Here is a 23720-nt window from a genome sequence, read left to right on the forward strand (position 1 = left end):
ATTATAAAAATTTGCATTGCATATTAGACCTTGGAGTACTACAGGTGAAGCCACAATAAAAGCCAAACCAAATGCAAGATGAAAAAAAGCACAAATCTCAAGCACTCTTTAAATGTGCTACCTTTTGCTTCAGCTAAGAGCTTCAATCTTGTGAGCACTATGTGCAGCTTTAAAGGTGCATGAAGATGGTAACTTTTTAGTTCACCCTTGAAGTAAACACAAGGGCAGAAGTACTTTACAGAACATCTGAAATGAACATTCATTCAGCTGCTGCATACACTCCTGCAGATGCAGGACACTTTGATTCTTGCTTGCAACTAAGAAAGTGCAACATCTGCTCCAACAACTATCAGGCAGCAGCATGTGAAACTTCATGGTTTTGTCCTGTGCAGACTTCAACATCTGTTGATTAGTGATTAACAACGATAATACAAGGCAGTCTCAGTATCTGTGAACCCTTAAACACAAGGCCAACAGCACCAGAACCATAATCCATCAGTCTAATACCTTCAAGATGAAAAAAACCCAGAATGTATTACATGAGCTTCGAAAACTTCCACTATAAGAAATACAGAACTTATATAAAACACACACTTTTTGCTTAAGAGTAACAAAAATGCCTTCAAATAATTACATTGTACTTTCCAAAGAAAACCTGGACAGAAATATGTTTATATGGTCGTATTCCATCACAACTCTATTTCACAACACCATAAGCAATTACTGTATAAAAAGGAGGGCACAAAGCAGGATGATCACATACATAATATTATTCTTATAGCCTTCCACCATCAAGGCTGTCATGGGCTGTCCATTGAAAGAAATGTCATTTTTGGTAAAAGTGGGGAGATATTCTGTTGTTAATGAATCTCCTGCCTCTTAGAGGACATGAGCACATTGCTGGTCTCTTTTTTCACGCTAGTGCAACTAAAAACCTGATGGAAAGCATGTAGCACACAATAAATGATAAACCACTTATATTTCCTTCAGCTGGCTAAAGGAAGACTCAGCTTCCCCACACTGAGAACACCCAGGCTCCTCCTTGTACTTAAACATGTCTTTCTGTCAGAGGCCATAATTCACTTGAGCCTCTTAAGCTTAAAAGTCTACTCTCACATAAAAAGCTTTAGGAAAAAAATACAGAGATATAGTTAAATTCATTACTAACTAGTGACAAAATAGCTGCATTTATGAAAGCATTCTAGTCTTATGCCTTAGACTTAGAGTCAGTTCTAGACATGGCCAAATATTAGGAAATTGAATTGTCTGGCACAGGAACCTGTGGAAGCATGTGTTAATCAAGAGAGAAAAAAAAAAAAAAGGAAATTAACTTTGAATCATGGAGGTGACAGACTTACAAGAAAATACATTTTCACAGTTTGATGAACTAAATGCTTTATACATAGGGAAATTACAAAGTTTAAGCTCCTAAAACTCTGAGCAAGTCACAGATTCAGCAGTGCACTTGCAGCCAGTTCCTAGCACCAGGAATTACTAACCTGATGTTATCAGTAACCTGCTTTAGCCCACCTGAGTCCAGTTAAGATGGTTGCTTTGCCTTACCTGAGTCTAATACTGTTTTAGGTTTCTCCATCTCCATAGATTCCAGGTTTTCTGGCAATTCCTGAATTTCATCATCTCCAAAACCAGTGTCTGGGCTGCTTGTGGGCTTATCTTCATCATGGCTCAGAGACAGAGAAGCTTCCCTTTTGCTAATCTCTAAGACAGCTGCTAGGAGCTCATCTTCGCTCATCCCATCAAAACCAGCATTACCCAGCTCGGGTTTATCACCCTCCATTTTACTTCTTTTTGAACCCTAGAGATGAATGGAGTTATGATTAACTGTTTGAATAAGCAGGTATACAACATCAGTTTCACATTTATGTGGAGATTTATTTTTATTAACCCCAGGGAGTGGGAGCTTGGCACTGTCAACATTCAACATAGTTACACGAGACTCAAGGGAGAGACAGCCTTTATAGCTACACTTACTCCACAGAAAACTATTTAAGTATACACTACAACCAGTTTTTACAGGCCTTGTGGATTAACATACACAGATAATTCTTCACTTCTCCTTCCTTTCCTTCAAAACATGTTTCCCCTTTAGGTTCTGATGAATTCTCAAGCCCCTGGCAAGTCAACGCTGAGATATAAGCAGGGAAACTGCAAGTTTGTTAACAAAGGATGAAGCAGCAACATGAGTGTAACTGAACTCAAATATAGGGATGGATGAACAGAAACTAGAATTGAGCTGGTATGAAGAGCAATTAAAATTAGGTTTTGCGCTGCAGATTTGTCATATGAAACCGTGATGTGAGCAGAGGGAGGAGTGCAGGAGTTGCAAACCAAGTAAGAAAACAGTTAAACAGGGAAAGGGGGAATTATTCTTTCCCAAGGAGAACAGAATGATTTTCATTTGGAAGAAAAAAAAAAAAACACCTTAGTCTTAATCTCAATTTTCCTTTTTATAGTTCATTTTCCTAAAGCTGATGCTCATCAACTCCTACACCACTGTAATTTGCAAATAATATAGTAATTTCAATCATTTTGATATTAACTGTTAATCAGGAGGTTAACCTCCATGTATGCATGTTTACACAATTACACTATTTATCATATGCTTAGAATTTCTTTTCCTATATTATGTTAAAATGGGGTTAGACAGTTTCTATTGAAATGTACTTATCCAGATCTTACTGCCAACTGCATTAGGATGAATCCCAGAACTTTGTTGAAATGAACAAAATCACATTTTTACTGCTGCTTTTTACTCAAATACAGCAAGCATTTTGTATTAAAACTGCCTTATCAAACAAAATTAGCACATGAATTAGCTAACTAAACTGCTTGTTCTAGACCTGTTGCCCTCCAAGAATTAGAAGTGCCAAATTTAAACCTCTCTCCTCACAGGTATTTATGCACTGGATAAGTAAAGCAGAATACCTTTCTAAGCCTTCTGATTTCTCTCCCTGCACCTGTAGGCTACCAACATCAAAACTGCTTTAGCTCTTCAGCAAACCCTAGTTCCAGGCTCTCTGCCAACAACTACCACTAATTCAGTGGATGGACTTTAAAGACTTGGCAGCATCTGTGCATTATTTGAATACAACTTTTCTACTAGACATTATTTGCATAGATTTTAAATAGCTTAGGCTCTAAGACAGGCTGTTTTAAGTAAGCATTTTTAAGAAGTTCTTCAAATACTACTTCATCTGCAGAAGCAGAGATCACAGGAATTGCAGCTGTGCCCTCTTTAGCTGGACAACTGCTGTTTGCCCCTGCCATCCAGTGCCATACACAGATGCTATTCCAGCTGTTCTCCCACACAGCAGGGACATTTTGCAAGGAGTGCCTGGCAAGGGATGCACTTGCCAGACAAAGTGACCACCAAGCCCTTAATGCAACCCCATCCACAGCTCTTTTGAGACTCATACCAAGAGAAATGGTGCAGCAACAGTACTGCCACCTCCAAAAAACCAGGACCAGGTCTCCCAGGACAACACTGAGGTGGTCAGAGAACCTGGTTAATGGTAACACACGGCTGGCCAGGCCTGTGGCTGAGAAGTGGCCAATATGCATGGCCACAGAATAAAATAATTTATGTGGAATCATCAACACCAGTGTCTCTTTCCCACAACTGGCTGTAAAGCCTGTAATTAATTTGTTATTCAAATTAGTATGCTTTATTCCCACAATTTCTGCACTTACAGGGTTTGTGCAGTAGAAACTACCTACTCTTCTCCACAAACAAAACTCCAGGAAGTCAGGACAGCTTGAAATACCTTTTCTGAAAGGTACATAACAGGGACTTCAAAGACAAGCTTGTTTCCTTCCTCCAGCTGCAGCCAGGCATAGATGTGCCATGCAGAACAGCAGACACAAGACCTTCAGCAAAGGGTTTTCTGTGCTTTCCCACAGCAATCCATTCCATCCCTACATATCCTGACCATCAGGAAGTGTTCCCTAATATTTAATCTAAAAATTACTGTCTGCAATTTAGTCTATTACTTCTTGTTCTATCCACCACAGGCACAGGAAACAGCTCAAGTGTTTCTATTAACTTCCTCCCTTTCCTTGAAGACACAAGCCTTGCTTACATTTTTCTTTAAACTAAAGACCAAACTGAAGACCACTTGCCTGGCTCTTTCTCTCAAAATCTTCCTTTCTAGATCTCTGACCATTCATGTTCCTCTCCTGTGGCCCTTCTCCAGTTAATCTATAACTCTTTTCAGTCCAGAGCCCAAAGATAGATACAGAACTCCAGCTAAAGCTCAATTCTGAGGAAAAAAGGAGGGTTACTTCACACAATGAGTATGGAGGCTATGGTTCTGTCTAGATACTTCTACTTTCAACCTGCCTGACCTTATGATTGTCACCTTTCATGACCTTTCTGAAGGCCCACTGTTTTCCCAGCTGTTCCTATCCCACATTTATAGTCAATTAATCCTGCTAAGATTAGCACTTTTAGCCTGTTCCTACTGAACCACCTCTCCTATTTTTATGCAGTTTCTCAGATTTGTCAAGATCATTCTTATCTGTAGTTCTGAGCTTCATCAAACTGGCAGCTCTTCCTAGCTCTGGATCTTCTAAAAGTTTAATACTCAGTATCTGTCATTTATTAAATTCTGGGCCAGGATCCTCCCTTGGTTTGATTTTCCCATCAGATCAGAAACTGTAGATATCTTCCTCTTGTTACTACTGCTATTCATCCACATTTACACCTGTCCCTTAATATCATAATCAAGGCCACAAATCTCTCCTTGATTAAAATAATCCTATGAGCATTGTCAAAAACTTTAGTGAAGCAAAAGCTTTATAGAAGCAGAGAAGCAGGAAACTTGTCCTATGCACAAGGCCTGCAGCACTCTCAACAGAACAAAGTGGTACTGCAAGATAATCCTCTAAGCTGCTGCTATTCCCTTCTGGGTCATCATTTCTTCCCACACAACTCATCTACCTGCTAATACACTGGCCTGACAGGCAAAAAAAGTGTCTTGGCAGCATTAACACTAGTCACAAGGAAAAGCTCAAAGGCAATTTGAAATTAACTGTGCCATTACACCAATGAACTTGGTCTCTTGACACTTCTGTGTCCGCCTACAAAGACTGTTAGCTTCAGATTCTAACAACATTTAAAAGCCACACGGATTGGATGTGCATGAAATTCTCTCAACTGAATATTTTGCTTAGCCCAACTTGTACTGGATCTAATTTAATCAAGGGCCTTACCTCATACTTTTATTATTGACAGCACATTATACTTCAGCCCAGGAATATTATTAGTGGAAGTTACCCAAAGGACTGACCAAGCTGCTAAGCAGCTGGTATCCATAACCTGAAAACTCAAGTTCAATTGCAATGCAATTACTTCTGTTCCCAGTGGGAACCCAAGACAACTGTAGAGGGAGGTCAAATAGCAAAGCACTCCCTTCCGGCACTGCACTGCTAATTAGGAGGAAAAAACCTCATCTGACATCAATGTCACTCAGTTTATGCTAAAAAAAGCACACAGCAGACATGAGCACATACAGGATCTAGTACATGAAAGTTTGTGGGTTTTTCCCTTACCTTTTCTGGCTCATCTTGCAGTTGTTGCTGGTCTCTGCTCTGTATGTTACACAACCTCTGGCTATGGGCAACAGAGCGTTTCAATGGCTCATCATCACTGTCAGAATCTACATAGAGTGCTGCAGAGCTCTTGGACTTGAAAGTGTATTTTCTGTAAATTAAAAACATGGCTATAGAACCTCACAGCATTGTAGCATCATACAAACATGTCTCAAAGTAACTGTTGAAACATTGCTTTCACACTGTTCAACTGGGGAACAAACTGCAACAAGGGACAATGACAATGTATTAATATGGCAGTCAAGGTTTTCAGGAAGCTTTATTCTGCTGGGTTAACTGACATGTTTACTTGAAGCCTGCAATAACAGCTTACAAAGTTAAAAGTAGCTGAGTGTGTGGCTCTTGCTTTTAAGGCAAAGGATTCTGCACTTTATTACCTTGCAATCCCAGACTGAATTCATTTGAGACAAGGCCACATTACCACATAGAATTTGGCATAAATCATTTGACTTGAGTTTTTTAAGTTTGACATAGGGCTTGTCACAACATTACCCAGATATAAGAAGTACAAAAATGCACCAATTTTTCATTTTGCTGTTTGCTCTTCCTTTAAGATAAATTCTTGCTTCTTTAGAACAGAAGACAAAGGAGTCTGGGGAAGTCACAATTTCTGTTTTATTAGTAAATCTGGTCTTTAAACATCCCTCAATGCAAAACCATCCAGTGTGATATCACATTTTCCACAGCATCAAAAACTGGCTGTCTCATCTTAGCAAATAAACTTAAGGAATCAACCTCCTGCTCCCAAAACACCCATTTTGGCTCTATAGAGTCAGAACAAAGATCTGGATTGCAGAAGTAGAAATCATTTTGCTTCTTAAACAAGGCAAATTGCACCACTGATGTTAATTTCAGCTACCATGCAATACCAATAAAACTCAGATATGAAAAAAGACAGTAGCTGAAATAATTTACAACATTAACACCAGAAAAGAACTAGAAAATCTAAAAATGCCTTGGAACCTATGCCACAAAACCCCAGGCCATTGAACAAGGACATTCCAGAGCTATAACTCACCTACAAGGTGTGGAAGTGCTTACAGTACAGGAATTCACCATCTGGGAGGCTTTCAATGGACGGGAACTATTAAAAGAATAAAATAATTTATTGCACTAGTTACAGTCTTTAAAAAATAAGTTTACTTGTCTGCTATGCATGCAAATCCATGACCAAAAGAACAAGCAGAATACCATTATGTACTTGCTAATTGCTTAGATTTACAGTAATAACTTCATCACACTATAAATAAACAACAGTTGTTCAAAACCATGTATAATACTTTAAACTTGATTCACTTCTTGGCAATGCACCCTCAGGGACCAGCTCACAAATTAAAGGCTCTTGGCTCCCATGTCAAGACAACTCATTCTTTCTATTTTATTCCCACCAACACTTGAGTTCCTGCTCCCAAACCACAGTCTCCTGCTCTTGTCTGGATCAGCCGGTTTTCTGGCATATCCCACATCTTAATTTCTCCTGCCTTACCTAGATTCCTCTGAACCAACTTCCTGCTCCATTTAATCCTTTCATGGGCTCCTCAAAGTCCATCACTATCACTACACATCTATCAAACACATGGTAGCCACTGCAGAAACCTTTTCTAATCTTCCCCCTAAACCAGGGCTGCTTCTCTCCAGCCTAGTTTCCCTTCCACTCCCTGGTCAATCACAATGATTTCCATGACTGAAAAAAAAAAACCTCCAAACATTGGAAAGCTATTTCCAACCTATTTTCAAGTTTTGCTGCTCTGGTTAGCATAAACTGTTTGTTGTGTTTGAGATTTCTACTGTTAAAACAAACTCATGGGAAACATCCACTTCCATCTCAGAACACCACTAAACATTTGGCAAAACACCTGCCACACTGCTGAACAGATGTGTCCTAGCTTACTATGGATACCCTGCCTATGCCACTCAGCAGAGGCCACAAGAGACCTAAGGGTTTCTTGTTCCTCATTCTGCCACAAGCTTCCTATGTGACAACTGGCACATTTAATCTCTGTGTCTCAGGTCAGGCAGCTGTACAGATATAACAGTCTCAGAGAGAAGAGAGTATTTGCAGCATCCAAAGTGCTCAGATACTACAGTGGCACAGGAAAGGCAATGAAAAATGAATGACAGCACAAGAGGTGCAAGTGGAAATTAGCAGAAAAAGGTAGGATGTTTTGTCTTCTAAGCAGAGTTAGAGTGTTCTGAAGGGAAAGGTAATCTAGATTACTTTGCACTGAGAGGCCTACATTTTAAAAATTACTAACAGAAGTGTTCTTAAAAAGAATATAAATTTATTTTCAAGGACAGTGAAGAATATTATCTTACCAAATATTCCATAGATAATGCCCAACTATCTCTTCCTACTGCTTCTAACATGCTTCCTTTCCAAACATGTTCTTATGACAGCAGCATTACAAGCCAGCAGCACACGTCTGAAACTGCATAACTGTAATGTTTCCTTGCCCAGACATCCTCTGGAGGAGATCTGACAAGTGCCTACCTTGTGACACACATGATTAACAGAGCAGGGACCAAAGCTAGCTGCACACTTACATGGCAGAATGGACGCTCCATCCCAGTGTCAGTGGCAGCCTGGTGCTTTCTGTGCAGTGGGAAAGCAGGGTTAGGTATCTGGGAATAACCACCTGCTGCCCCACTTTATGATTGAGAGACAATGCTACATTGAAGCTGTATCGTTTCAGATGAAGAATCAGGACCCTGAGAGAGATGAGAGAAAGACAAATGTTCATCTCAAGACAGAAGTCAAAGAAAACCTATTCAAAATCCAAGTAAGCCTTTTTTCCAAAGGCATTCACCTGACCAAACTACATTATTATTTTGGGGTGGTAGGCAAATGCTGACCATCCCTTATCTGCAAGACACAGGTAATCACACACCCCCTGTTCATCACTCAACTTGTACAATATTAAAATTCCAGAATATATTTTCTATATGTGCTTCCTTCATATCCCAGAAACCCCAAGAAAAGGGGAAAGGGAAGACTTAGTCCTCCTTGTGTAGTGATAGGGAGGAAGAAACAAGTACTGCTGAGGGCTTCCAAGGGCTTCTTTAGAGTGAAACTGAAGAACAGCATGGAGACTGACTGCAGGTGCACCTCTTTCACACACTGACCACTGCACATGCTGTCCTGCTCATTTTCCCAGCTTTACTCTTCAGGGGATTTTTGCTTGCACTTTTGTAATGTGCTTCCAGGAAGGAGAGAACAGGTGTCAGCATTTACCTGGGAAGCCTGTTGAACTTGTGTGTGACAACAGCAGACTTTCCATTGCACTTCTCACAGGAATACTCAATCTCCTCTGCCTGTTTAAGGGAGCAGAGAAATGACTCGTGGAACAAAAGAGAAATCAAACAGATCTCAACCAAAAATACACCACATCTGTTACACAAACTCTTCAAACAGCAGTAACCACTTAAAACTATAATCACCTTCAAGTTGACATAGTAGGAGGACATTTAATAAGAGGACAGGTAGCAGACCTTAAAATTTCACATCATATCCACTAACACAGGTGGAATTCTTCTTGCAAGTCTACTGAAGACCAGTGAATTAGCCACCATTATGACACAAAATAGCTTCCAAATGGAGGGGACAATCTTGTGAGGGTAACAGTTTTCTCTCCCATACACAGGACTTGTTTGTTGGGTTTTTTTCCCCCTAATAATCTTCAGTGGATGTGGTGCCATGAAATTTTCTCCCTCTTGTTCAAAACCTCTGCTTTGTTCCTCAAAAGGTATCCTCATCTAAACTTACCAAGGGTATGCTACATGAGAGTAGAGTTGTGGACAGACATCAAAAGGGGAAGCATTCCTTTCCTGAAATTATATAACCTACAAACATTCCTACAGCGCTTTACCTTAAGTGAAGTCAAATTACATTAAAATTTTAGGATTTTTTTAAATTGTAAGACCTCCACCAGCTTTTAGAAGAAAAAGCACATCAGCTATTTTCTCTGTTGAAAGTATTATCTATACAGAGAGAAAAAAAATTTGGCTCAAGATATGACAAAATACAACACCAATTCACAAACATACAGTTCATTTTCAGCTTTCAGAAGCTTCACCTTGAAGCTCTATTTAGAAAGCAAGCATCCACATATTACAGCTATTTCTTTTTTTTTTAATTATTGTACCTGCATGATTTTTTCCTCCATGCTAATTAAGGCTTGTACACAAGGTGTTGAAGCATCCTAGCCCAGGAGAGGTAGCACTTCCTGAGTGATTATCCCAATGTGACAGCCTCTCTATTTTTGTTTACACCTTGTTTACACCTCAACTCTTCCATCAAAAAATTGGGAAGTTTACCTATTTTACAGCAGTTAATTTCTGCATAGCATTTTACAATATAAACTTCCATATGCTGTTAATGGACAAACCTCAAAAAAGTTCAATGTTATCTCACATGCCTGCAAACCACTGTCATAGAAACTGTACAATCAGAATTTCCATATGGTGCACGACCTGCACACACTCCACAATGCATAAAACCCCCCACTCAAAGTACATACCCGAAAAAAGAGGTCAAGAGAATCCTGGATGGATCGGGAAGGAAGGAATTTCTTCCTTCGAGGAAGGTCAATGGAGAGGTCATTAAACTGTTCTCGTTTAGTGACTGTTTCACCACACCTAAAAAAGAAACATGCTCGTGCAAGTCTGATGAAAAAGAAACTTAAAACTAACAAATACTTTTGTGGTTTAGGGTAAAGTGACTTCCCAGTTCATCCTATTTTTACTCATCAAAATGGAACTGTTTGATGCTCAGGACAAAGTTGGAACTTGCAATTTCTTTTTGATGCTTTAAAAGTTGAAACATTTGTTTAAGGGTAAGAACAAAAATGTACAGATTGCTTTGGAGAGGCAAATGATCAGGTATAGAGGAAATCAAAGTGATTGCTAGAGCTGAACACATCTGCTGTACAGGTCACACACAATGAATGCCCAAACATATTGGTTGACATCTTTTTCTGCAAGAATGTAGAGAGACAGAAGAAAATGCCATTCCCTGGATGCCCTTAGAAAGATCAAATTAAAAACATGGCATCCCCTTTTCGTTTTTTTAAGAGGAAACATTACTTGGCTGAAACCTCCTTTTCTCTCTATTCCCATACAATTGGTGCACACAGAGCAAAGCACAAAGGCTTTCCATAGGAAATGCAATGAAGAACTATGTAGTATGACACTGTTTAAAGAAGGCCTGCAGCAGCAGACAGTGTGTGAAGATTACAACATTTCTAGACAAGAGAGTATTCTTCTAAATATCTAGCCTTGGATAAAACACAGTTCTTAGTTGTGATTACTGCAGGTGAAGTCATGTGAGATGGGAACACTTCCTAGTCCTTTAAGGTAAGTGTGAAAAAAGCTGTCAAGCACACTTACATTTTGCAAATGATAGAATGCTGAACCTCAAACTCTAAGTTACTGATAACGGGACATGTATAAACTTTGGTGGCTGAGAGGTCATCAGAAGCACGTCCTGGTGAGTTATCTTCATTAGGGATTGGTTCACTCTTCCAAGTTTTGTTTAACTTTTCCATGTCTTCCTTCAGCTGATCCAGACACTGGCTCAAGAACTCATGTGCATCCTAGAAACAGGGCAAATGCAATGAAATGGCTTTGTATAACTTCATTCAGGATCTTTCTCAAACACACACAGACTGGGGAATTATGTTCAGTTCACTGCATTCAGTAATACTGAGGCAGTTCTGCTCTAACAATCATTGCCATTCAATCAAAAGCCACTGTCAAACACAGCTGCAGCTTGACAAGTGTTCAACACAGTCCAAGCACTGGACAAACTGCACATAACTGTTTCCAGACAATGATACTTACATTCTGCATGTACCCAGAAAATCTCTCTGCAGTAGCTGAAATGGCACTTTTCACCTTCTTGAGCAGCTCTTTCTTAACCTCGGGGCTGCAGACATCTTTTTTAGCAAGCAGATGGGCAAAACGTCTGCACAAGTCAAGGCAAGGAAACACTGGTTGGTTTTCCAGGACTTTAGAGAAACATAATAGAACTCATGATACCTTATTTTAAGAGTTCCTAAAAGCTTCTGTCCTGTGATAAGTGGTTCAGGGGTTCTGTATGAAAATATCCCACACATAATTAACCTTTTCCATTTCAAGTATTTTGAGATCTCATTTGAAGCCATCATCAAACAGCACTCAAATGAACAAAAAAACCCAATTCACAATCTTTTAAGGTAAAATGAAAACCCTTATAAAGCTCTAAAAATGTATTTCTCCTCTTTTGCAATGAGGAAAAAACCTCATAATGCTTTTTAAAAACATTTGTACTGATAGGAAATATGATATCACACAGTACCAAAATAAGCAATACAAAATCACTGAATTCAACTTGAATGATCAGAACGGTTTCTATTTATGTTTTATTTTCAAACTTCCACTCATTTTCAAGCCTTACATCTTCCAGCAGTAAAAACATTTAAACAGAGAAAGAGTTGTAGCAAAAAGAGCCATGAGGAGTTCCTTGGTTCATGCTAGTGCTTCTGTCAGCTTTGCTACAGAACTTTTGAAATTAACTTTACTTTTGCCTCTGAGCTACTGTGATTTAGTTATCTTTTACAACTGCTTTACAATTTCACAGGACATACACACCAAATAGATTCCAAGCACAAGTTTTGGTCATGCTACATACGTAAGAAGGTGACAGGAAGATGTCACATCGCATGACACAAAAAAACCCCCAACCCAAAGCAGGGAAAACCTGTATACTCCCATTGCATCCCAAACCAACAACTCACACTCAGTTAACCCCAAGAATCTGATCAGTTTATTGCAGCTTGACAAATTTCTGCTACTCTGCTGAACTCCAAGAACAGCATGTGCTGTCCTGGCCCTCTTAGCTGCTCAGTGAAGCACATTAGGAAACCACAGCACAGTTGATAATCAATCACTGATCAACCAGAAAAACAGTCACCAGGTTAGATGGTATAGCCAAACCAAGAGAAGACAAAGTAGATGCTTTGAGTATCAACTCTGACTTGTACAGGATGACACACTGCCCATTAGGTATATGGAGCACAACCTTCAGAGGTCTTTCTATAAAAATTAGAGAAAGGACATTTCAAGAGGCACATGGAACAACCTCTGATCCCAAGTAGTGTAGAAAGAGTTCAAGATGACACACCAAAAATAGAAAATTACCTCAAAAGATATAAAAAATTGATGGAACAGAAACACAAACGGTTCTGATAATCCCGCATCTTATTTAGAGACAGAAAATAAAGGAGGTGCATCAGAGAAAATATAATAAAAATCCCAAATGGCTGAATTTAGAGAAAGATTAAATGTGCAAAACTTGAACACTTTCCACAGCTACCAAACAAAAGGCATAAGCCCCCACATATCAGGTGAAGTTAGTGATCAGCTTAAACTCTACCTGGCAAAGTTTTTAAAAGAAACTTTTCTGTATCTAACTTATTTTGCAATTTCTTACATTTTCTTCTGAAGCATTTCACTCTGCCACTAGAAATATAGTAAAAGAATGCCTGTAACTCAATATTATAAGTTTTAAGAGCTGATTTCCTATTTCAAAAGTAAAGCTCCAAAACACAGATAGCTCTAGGATTTCTTTTATTATCTATACAAGCAAATGAGCCTCTAAAAGCATGCTTCAGTATTACCAAACCAGTTTCTCAGTAAAGAAGGAGAAAAACAGCTTTCACAGAATGTGAGTTTTACCTGATAAGTGCATTGAGTGGAATTTTTTTCCATGGGATACCCTGTTTGAGCAAATCATTAGCAAAAGACTGAATTGAAAACAAGGACTGTAGAATGGCATTCATATAGCAGGTGTTTCCCAAGTTTGAAAACCTGAAAAAAAAAAATTTTTGAATACTTGGTCAATGTGCAAACCTGTTGCCAGAGTTAAACACAGCACTACTAACACATAGGATATTCACCCCAGCCACTCCCCCAAAGAGCATTTTACTGGAGCTGTTCCCCAGCTCTTCAGCCTAAACTGAAAACTCATGGGAGGCAGCATTTATCAGGAAAGCTCACATGAGTTTCTACAATAAAACTTTAAAAAAATGTGCATATATATATATATATATATATATATACACACACATAAAGACAGAGAAATGAATCATCATTAAAGGAACATGAATTACCAGAAATTACTATGTCTCTGAAACTCCTAGGATGTAAATTCAGGAATACATACCCTCCAAAATAAGAAAAGGGTTCCCTCCCTCAGTGTTCATTAATTTCAGAATTATTTTTTTAATTAAATAATCACAACAAGAATGTGCATGTTCTGATGATCAAAGTATGCACACTAGATAAAGAAAATTAAATTTACCCTTGCAACTGTTGTTGAGGATGGGTGGAAAGGGGCACTCGGGGTTTGTTCCATCCTGTGTAATCTTGATTAGATCTCATTTTTTTAACAGAAAGAGGGGCAGGCTGAGAAAGGAATCCCAGGCTTCTTTTGGCTGAAGAGGTCTGGCTGGATACACTAGACCTAGAAACATAAAGGCATAAGAAGATAGAAGATTTGTAATGTTCTGCCTTAAAGAGCTATAGTCCATGACACTGGAATTGCAGCACCATGGAAGACAAGGAGTGGTAAAGCCATACAAGATAAGAATGTATCACAGTGAAAAAGAGATGTGACAGAGAACACTTCTCTCTAGAAGTGTTAAATCTTAGCTTGGTTAAATCTTCTTATATCCACTGGTGTGCACGCAGTATAACCAAGTCTTTGGTCTTATAAACATTTAATAATTCTCCACACTCTATGATGAGAGGAAGAATAATTACATAGCAGGAGATCACCACTCCCAAGATATGCTTAAAATTCACATCTGGGCCAGAATCTTCATTTTCAGTCTCTTGTTCTTGTAACCTCATCATCAACTATAGACCTCAATTCCTAACATTTAAACATGGACAATGCTTCTTTTCTCCCTTGATCTTGTACCTTATCTATCTAAGACAGAGACCATGAGTCTGACTGCACAGCATTTTACAAAGAAGAACCCCAAGCTCAGCAGGATTTAGTATTTGCTAAAATACTGTTATTAAAATATAGAATTGCATGCCATTTATCTACTTGGGAAAATTGAAGTACGAGTTCAGACTTAACTTGCAGAGTTCATATAGTATTTGAACCATCTAGAGTTATTCACAACAACTACAACAGACTTGAGTGATTTTACAAAGTCTTTCTATTGAAATTGGTAACTAGAGTTTGTAGATGTAAGCAGGGCAGTTGAAAACACACTGAAGAACTGGACTCTGCTGCTGAAGGAAAAAAAAGCCCAACAAAACCCACCACGTTATGCATCTAAGCACCACGTGATCAACACACAGGAAACTGAAGAGCTTAATTCCAGTGAAACAACTGCTATTTACAGTTCATTCTAGTGAATCAGCCCTACCTGTCCAGGGAGGAACTGCCAGTGGAGTACTCCTTTGAAGAGGATCGACTACCATAAAAAGATGATGACTGCAGTGGTAAAACACCTTTAAAAGAGAAGGAAAGACAGGACATTTTGTTCCAGGTTACACAGCTATTTTTACAATAAGCAGCTTGTTTGAAAGTACCTAGTCAAAAGGTTTAAAAATCCTCAAATACTGGTTTCAAGAATTGGTTGGGAGATGACTAATACATATGCTTAGAAGTACTGAAGTGACTATTAATGATATGTAAGTAAAGGCATGATGGAGTTTCAGGTATTCAATTCAGTTGCCATCAAACCCAAAGTGCAATATGAAATATTAAAAAGTCATTATCTTCACTATGAGAAAGTTAATAAATAACTACCTCTTGTTAAGAGAGACAAGACACATGTACAGCAAACTCCTGATTTCCAATGCAGAGCTCTCAACATTCAAGGTAAATATGCAGAAGTGAAAACAGCTTCTCTTCCTACTCCCAACTCCCACAGTAAATTACTATATACTTGGGGCAAAATAAGATTGTTTTATTGATATGATATCATTGTGACAGATCCTGAGACTTTAATGCCTCAGATGGTGCCACATTAAAAAAAGGCTCTCCAGAGCCAAAACCCCATCTATTACAGTGAATCTCAGTCTAATTTAGTTTGAATAACTGTTTACTTCTTTTCCAGCTTGAAGTTGTTTGAGCCATGCAATTTTCAGAAATGCAGATATATGAAAGAACTTTGCAAGAATTTGCAGGGATACACAGACTCTGATTTTGACTCTGAAGACATAACCAGATGTCCATTCAGAGGTCCATTCAAATATTCACTTTACCAGCTCTTCCTGCAACATATTTGTGCCATCAGAGATGCAGTCAAAAAAGAATGCATCCACCAACATTCCCACATAAAAACAAGATCTTGAATGCATTCCGCTTTACAAGGAAAGAAGCTAAGTATTTATTCATCAAACTGAAGAACAGTGCTGCTTACTAGCTTATCTACATATTGTCAGTATTTCTGTATTGTCTGTAAAGCCTGGTCCCACAGCAGTATCCAACAGAACTTTGGTACAAACAGAACCAAAGTCCTGGCCCCTGTAAATTCTGGGGAAGAGATAAGGAAGTAAAAGCAAACAGTAGACATCTCAATCAAAAAAAAAAAAAAAAACCAGCCTAGAGTTCACACAGGCATTAAGAGCAAAGGCAAGTTTTAAAAATATGTAAGAAAGTAAGTAAAAAGGAGTTTACAGAAATCTCCTAAGAGAAAGGGCAGCTTGGAACAGTTTGAAGCTGCTTGTTGGAATTTTCAAGCAAGCTGGCTCATGGGCTGGCATCAGCACTGAAGAATAAAGGTGAAGGCCACACTAGAGCAGGACAGGCTTTGAAAATGAAGGCAGGTTATCTGCATCTCCTATATGGCTCTGGAGGAAGCAACAAAGTTAATGGCATAGCAGATTAGGAAAAAAACACCTCTGCAGCAACTTGCTGAAGCACCAAAGGGGCAAGATTGTACTGGTCAAGGCTAGGTATCATCTAGCTTTACAATAATTTTTTACCTGATGTCCTATTCTCCTCAGCCTGCTTCAGGTTCAACTGTTTCTCTCTGCTACTATTCAAGTACTTCCATGCTGGATCACTCAAGGCTTTATTATTCCTACAGGGAGAAGAATGGAAAGCAGTGCAGTTATGGAAGATATGGGATATTCCTATTCAATATTTACAACTTGCTTTAAAGCATTTCTCTCCTATCACCTTTAATACTTGACCACGAACAGCAGAACTTCATTCACACGTTAAGTTTACCTCACATAATTCATTTAAACAAGCCCTCTTACAATTAAATCTGACTTTAAACACGTGAAGCTTCTTCTTCAAATGGCAATTCCCCTTTATCAGTTTTGTTTTGAAAAGGGTCAAAGCACATATAGTCCACATGCAGTTCTGAGTGACATAATTGACAAAAGACTGATGACACAAAATTTGTATGTGCCAGTTCATGGAAATCAACTGCTGGATTAGTTTGTATTTCCCTTACCCTGAACACATAGCTCATTTCAAGCACCCAATGTATTCACAAACTGGTCTGGTCCATGTGGCTGAGAGCATTCTTTTCAGAAAAATATCCCTTTACAAATGAACAAGGAATTTAAAATCAGAAACAACTGTTACTTACGTTGAAGAATCATTCTCTTTGGGATAATCTTCACTCATTTCTGAACCAGGGGGCTGTGTTCTTTTCCTCTTTTCACTGATGACAGAAAAATTTGTGGTCATTCTTTCTGAAAGGTTAGCAAATGTCCCTCTTCCAAATGAATATAATTCCTCAATGCCTTCCACGCATTTTGGACCTATCTTCTGCAATCTCCACTTTTATAGCATACTATGAGGCATTTGGTCTGCCCAACTCTTAAGCTGTACTAAAAGTTCTAGTGCCAGCATGAGTCAGAGGCTACAAAAGCATGTATTAACATCCTGTTAAAAGTAACAGCAAAACTAGAGGAAGATTTATATCCACCTGTAGCTCTATAAAGAGCTGAATTTTTATGGTATCATAGTGAGAAGAAAACCCTCCTACCGATTCTCCAACAAGCCTGTCCTGTGAGGGACTGATGATGCAGGAGATGCTGCAATGTTCACCCTGTTGCTTGGTGTCCCAGCTCCAGCAGAATTCTTAACAGAGCCTCTGGCTGGGGTACCCAGCACCTTGCGGAATGTGTTCTCCTCCTTACTCTCCACAGTCACTCTTTTGGGAGGAGTCTGCAAAGCCCAAGTGGAGTGGGCCAGGGAGAAAACCCAAGAGTGAAAAAACAGAATCATCTTTAGTCCAATCTTTGATTTCCACCACTTTTTGTTTGCTACAGTGTAGCATGCAGAAGTGGACAGATACTACTTGCAACACATTCAGGGAGTTTACACACTAATTAGACATAGGTAGAATTCTGACTGAGTCATACAAGTTGTAAACATTAAACTCCATTGCAGTAACCACCTTCCCTTCTCATTTTCCAATGCTAAGTCAGTTGAACTTCAGTTTTTAAAATCTCCTTTACAAGCTTTGACTTTAAAAAACCCAAGGCATGGTTTCTAACTATCCCCAGATCAATCCTGGGTGGTATTACAATTAAAAATATTAAAAGGCTGTACTAAAACCCACATAATTAAAACAGTGCCCTAACTGCCTTGGGCCAAGCAGGCTCTATACCTGATGCAATTCAAAGAGATAATAACTGGCTGACTAAGGAATGTTGGTCAATTTTAGACTTGAAAACTGAACATGTCTAATCTCACCACTGTATATACAGTCTCGAGTTTTGAGAGTGAGATTGCCTTTAAGGTAACATGTAGAATTTGTTTTGGGACAATGTCAGAAATAGTCTCCCTCAGGGCAGTAATGTAAGTGTATTCACAGAGATAATGAAGTAAATTAAAGTTAGTAGATACACCATGAAATCTGGTGAGAAAAAGAAGAAAAAATATTTTGAAGGAAAACAACTTCTGGGGAAAAGTCTGTGAAATTTACACAAAAATGTGAGCAGAATGCCACAAATTCAGTAACTTTATTCTGAAGTCTGCTAAGCCCATTGAGACCTATGCTGACTAAGACATGGTCACACACACGTAAGGTGTTTGGCATAAAACAAAGAGAGATCAGAACTATGTGAGAAGCAAGTCTCAGTCATGTACTTTCCTTCTATTTCTACTTCTCTGCCTAAAAGCTCATATGTGAAGAACATAGTCTGACTTCCATAGCCAGACACTGACCTTTCTTACTCATACAGATGTCTCCTCACAAACAAGATACAGCATTGCCAACCAATCTATACCCATCTATTCCAAGCTCTCTTGATTACAAACACTTTGGATGTGATGTATTTACAGTGCCATTAACACATACAGTAAAGAGAATGTGACGAAGAGAGGAACAGAATAAAATTAGAGAGGAAAAATTTGAACAATTTAACAAACCTGGTTCTCCATGTAAGAGAATTGCCTGTTAGCTTCCTTCTGTGTGGTCCTGCTGCCCAGCACACCTGCAAAGCTGCCAGATCCTTGTGAGGGTTTCCCAGCTGACAGAAAAAGTACACAATATTTGATATGATTGTCATTAAACTGACTGTGATTTTTATTTACAAAATGTTTAGCTGGAGTTGATTTTGGAAAGGGCATGCCAGATTTCTTGCCAAAGAACTAAATATTCTGAATGCACAGACATAAGCATGTGTTTATGGATATCCCTCATACTGGTCATTTAGCCACTTGGCAGCAAACCTCCTATCTTTAAAAGAAAAAACAAAATAAAGTAAATAAAAGAAAAAATGAAGAGACTGTGCATGGGAGATTATTAACGTTACAAATACCAACACACAACGTAAACAAAACCTTTATGTTAATCTCTGATTTTTGTTCAGCCTGAGAAAGGTATAAAACAAAAAATGGGGTTTAAGGCCAGAAAGAAGCATTTACAGAAGTGCAGAGAAAGCCAGGAACACAAGGACAAAATGTGCTGAAGATGTGTGCTGGTTTTGGCTGGAGCAGAGTTAATTTTCTTCACAGTAGCAAGGATAAGGCTATGTTTTGGATTTGTCCTGGAAATAGTGCTGATAACAGAGATGTTATAGTCATTGCTGAGCTCTGCTCACAAAGAGTCAAGGCCTTTTCTGCTGCTCACATCACGCCTGAGGAAGCAGGGGATGCACAGAAAGCCAGGAGGGGACACAGACACAGCTGACCCCGACTGACCACAGGGATACCCCACACCATGCGGCATCGTGCTCAGTGTGCAAAGCTGGGGAGGAAGTAAGGGAGGCACAATGATGGTGTTTGTCTCCTCAAGTCACCATCACACATGGCAGAGTGCTGCTTTCTTGGAGATGGCTGAACACCTGCTTGCCCACAGGGAGTGGTGAGTGAATTCCTCATTTGTTCTGCTTGCATGCACAGCTCTTGCTTTACTCACTAAACTGCCTTTGTCTCTACCCACAAGTTTCCTCATTTTCACTTTCTCATTGTCTTCCCAACCCCACTGGGAAGAGTGAGTGAGCAGATGCTTGGGGCTTAGCTGTTGTTTGATACGCTTAAACCATGATAAGATGGGGAAAAGAAAACACACCAGCCCTCCATAAGGTTATAACATGATTTACAACAATTGCACTTACCAGTATGAACCCTGTCTTGATGGACTGCATCCAAATACATCCGCATTTCATTTGCATCTTTGAAAGGTACCTTATCAATTGTCAGAAAGCTGGTGTCCTTTAGTGTGAGCATCAGGCAGCACAGCTTTCTGCCATTTGGTCGTAAGGTCACAGTCTTAATGTTATGGCTTAACTGAAAACAAGAAAGTGACTATAAGCATAAATCCAACTTTAAAAGGTCAAAATACTTACAAATTCAAACAAAATACTTCAAATAGACAGGCTAAGAGAAACTCCCAGCAAAATACTTCTTGCTCCACTTCAAGGAAACATTAAACCTCATACAATTAATACAATCTGTGACCTTGGCATCTGACAGGACTGCAAGGACAGTATCACTATTGCTCAGCAGTCTCTAGAGTCCTGGATAAGCTTTCTGAAACTTGCTTTTCTACTGAGTGTGACATCTGTAAATGTAAAGGAAAAGCAACTTTATGAAAACCCATTTAATAAAAACTTCCTCATCAAGTGCAAAATACAATTTAAGATGGGGAAAGTTTCAAGTATTAAACACAAATGAATCACTTCACAATTTGCTCTCAGAGAAGATAGATTTGAAATGACTTAAAAAATCTGCTGAGGGAGTAAGTCAGTAAGAAACATGCTTACTCCGTAAGCAACATCGTAACAATTAAGTGGTGCCAAAACTTTCAGGGTTATGGTTGAGCACAAGGATCATTTTAATAAGACTTTGTGCTCCCTATTGATGCCACTGCTGTTTTGCAACATAATAAAGTTACTTGTGCTTCATGCTAAGTCACCTGCTGTTGGGTAAAGGTTCTACTACTCGTGCAGGTTGAGGGTAGCTCAAAAAGACTGAGATAGTAAAAGACACTTCATGTCCACCAATCAGATTTCTTTTTTCCCATTAAGATCTCTAGCTGCTTGGAAAACCAAACAGCAGCTTGTAAGCGGGGTTGGAAAACCACTAAGAGTTTGTTTTAATGGGACCATTACACTTTTGAAACACCTTGTGCTCAATCCTTGTGTTTTAGGTTGGTTTTATGTTTTTTTTTTTTTCTTTGAGCTGTTGGGATATTTTGTAAACATAAGCTAAAAATATTTTCAAATACCTAAGAATAATAGGCTTCAAATTTTTCATGCTCTCTTAAAACTCTGAGTCCAGTGCAAAGGGATTACAATTACCTCACCATCTCAGAGCAAAACAACATATTTCAACTCAAAACGCTGTCAGAAGACTCCATCCCTACTCTTCACGCACCTGTTATGACCAAGTCAGGGTCACAAAGTTTCGGCGGGTGTGGAGAAACAAAGTATTTCTCTTAATATTATCTAGGAAAACTTAGTTAAAGCTCTGAAACATCTCTAAGACATCATCTGACAGAAGAAATTTGATGACACACCAGTCACTGTAGAAAGAAATATAATGCTGGATCCATCCAAACCTTCCATTATAGAAATCTAAAAACAGGCAGGGAAATCACTCACAGTCCTCTCAGAGCAGCTTCTCAAAAAAACAGGGAATGCTACTTCTGAAGCAAGATCATCAGGAATTTGTCACACCTGAAGCGGCATGCCAACACCCTGGGGATGTCTCACACAAACTACCCTCCAGCACAAGCCTCCTTCTCTTCCTTTGCTGCAGTCCCAGCTGCACGGTGGCTTATCACCCTCTCTGCTAGATCCCGCACTCAGTCCTTTCCCCAAATTTCTATGAAAACCCTCCGCTGAGCTCACAAAGAGACCTGACAAGAGACAGCAGCCATGAGAGGCTGGGAAGAAAACCTGCCCCTTTAGGCCATGGTTAGCTGTTCTGTAGGCTCATCCTCCCCGTGGAAGCTCCCTCTGAGCTGCTGTCACACCACATCACTCATCCAGGCAGAAAGGAGTGGGTGGGAACAGGCACCCAGGGAACGCACGCACGAGGGGAAGACAACACTGCTCTCCTCAGGGCCAACGGTGGCTTAAAGCAAACCTGCAGCCACAGCAGCACACATGAGAAGGCAGAGACTCTTCCCAAGTCTACAGTAACACAGGTGGGAACAATCCATAGCTAACCATTTCCTGGCAGCCTAGATTTCCGGGCAACAGCAGCTACCAGACTCTTTGCTGAGACTTTTCAGCGCACTAAGGCAGCAAAAACCGAACCTTTCAAAAAGGAATAAACTTTTTTCCATAGCATCTGCACACAGAATTAAATGGCTCAGAGAACAGACTGGTGAACATTACTGACAAAAAACAACAGTAGCGCGAAAAAGCAGAAGCCAACATATAGATCAGGTAGGCTGTTACAAAGTTGCTAAATAAGCTGGGATTTGTTTTCCTCCAACTGCTCGTGTCATTTACGTTATTTCTAAAACAGGTATGTATTTCTTTTAGAGAAAGCACTCTGCTTTTGATTTGGGGCATTTTGCAGAAAATCTAGGAAGACTGACCTGAAAACAACTATAGAATGAGAAAAAATTTGGCTGAATATTTCAAGAGAATTTTTAACAGCAATCTGCATCTGCATTCAAACCCTGAAACTGTAACAAGTAATGTTCAGCAAAGTCTCACAATAGGCTACACAGGTGTATCAACATCATTACACTTCAGCTGGGGAAACAGCTAGTATAAAATGGTCAGGGTCTTCTCCTCTAGAGAACACAAATGTGCTAGTAGGAGAAAGGTTACAGGTTCCAAACATCCAAAACGTGAGCCACGATGCTCTACACTTCTGTAACTTTTCTCTGTTCTTTTGCTCTTCCCTTTCAGTGGCATCTCAATGCCAACCTTGGTATACGTGTAAATAATTTACTGGAGAGTTATACAAAGGGATTAGTGTTCAGGAAACCAGGAACAAGAAACAGTGACAGAGGGAAGTCTGCGGGACACTTAATAGCCTTGAAGAGGACAGCTGTTCACAAGAGAGCACAATCCATGCACTGTTAAAACAAAAGCTTTAATGTCTGGCATACCTGAAACGTCGTTGGAATCCCTCCAACATTGTAGTGAACTACTAGATTCACTTTGTTGTCCTTCTCCACAATTTCAAAGCTCCCTTCTTTCCATTTTGTAATCCCAGTCTGCATGCTGCGCATCCGGACAGGTCCGTGCACCTTTAACAGGGCCATACTTTTTCTCACAGAAAAGAGCTAACGACAGTAAGCGTGCTCCACCTTAAAAACCTGTTAAAAAGGAGAAATATATAACTTGGCAGGCCAGATAATGGCTAAAGGAAGATGGCAGCATGGCTTGAACTTTCCACAGAAGTTTGGTAGAACCGTTTCACTGTTTTTAAACACAGAAAGGAAGAGCTGAGCAGCAGTGAAGGAAACTTAGATTAATAAAATCTCTCCCAGTATGAACAGCAGTGCGCCGATTCTTTACTGCTGAAAGGTGAGCAAACACAATTCCAGACACAGAAGTCCGTAAAATCCCTTAACTTCAACGGATTTAAGGCAAGGGGGAAAGAAGTGCCCGAGGAAAGCCAGCACGAGATGGGAAACAAAGTTTTGGAGGAA

General features: G+C 39.4%; 1 protein-coding gene across 1 annotated transcript in view; it reads right to left on the reverse strand.

Moving 5' to 3' along the window:
• Positions 1-23720, reverse strand: part of USP37 (ubiquitin specific peptidase 37) — a 34647-nt gene that overhangs the window by 10387 nt on the left and 540 nt on the right. Inside the window, exons 2-18 of the mRNA XM_063161882.1 lie at positions 23175-23384; positions 20218-20389; positions 19028-19128; positions 17637-17818; positions 17235-17309; positions 16618-16715; positions 15051-15135; positions 13970-14131; positions 13345-13476; positions 11470-11593; positions 11017-11222; positions 10149-10266; positions 8864-8943; positions 8176-8340; positions 6650-6715; positions 5572-5722; positions 1564-1816 (exon numbers count right to left, since the gene is read on the reverse strand). Coding sequence (XP_063017952.1) covers positions 1564-1816; positions 5572-5722; positions 6650-6715; positions 8176-8340; positions 8864-8943; positions 10149-10266; positions 11017-11222; positions 11470-11593; positions 13345-13476; positions 13970-14131; positions 15051-15135; positions 16618-16715; positions 17235-17309; positions 17637-17818; positions 19028-19128; positions 20218-20389; positions 23175-23330 — 2326 coding nt within the window. The 5' untranslated portion in view covers positions 23331-23384. The remainder of the gene's footprint in view (positions 1-1563; positions 1817-5571; positions 5723-6649; positions 6716-8175; positions 8341-8863; positions 8944-10148; positions 10267-11016; positions 11223-11469; positions 11594-13344; positions 13477-13969; positions 14132-15050; positions 15136-16617; positions 16716-17234; positions 17310-17636; positions 17819-19027; positions 19129-20217; positions 20390-23174; positions 23385-23720) is intronic.

Source organism: Melospiza melodia, chromosome 8, assembly GCF_035770615.1.
Source record: "Melospiza melodia melodia isolate bMelMel2 chromosome 8, bMelMel2.pri, whole genome shotgun sequence".
Lineage (NCBI taxonomy): Eukaryota > Metazoa > Chordata > Aves > Passeriformes > Passerellidae > Melospiza > Melospiza melodia.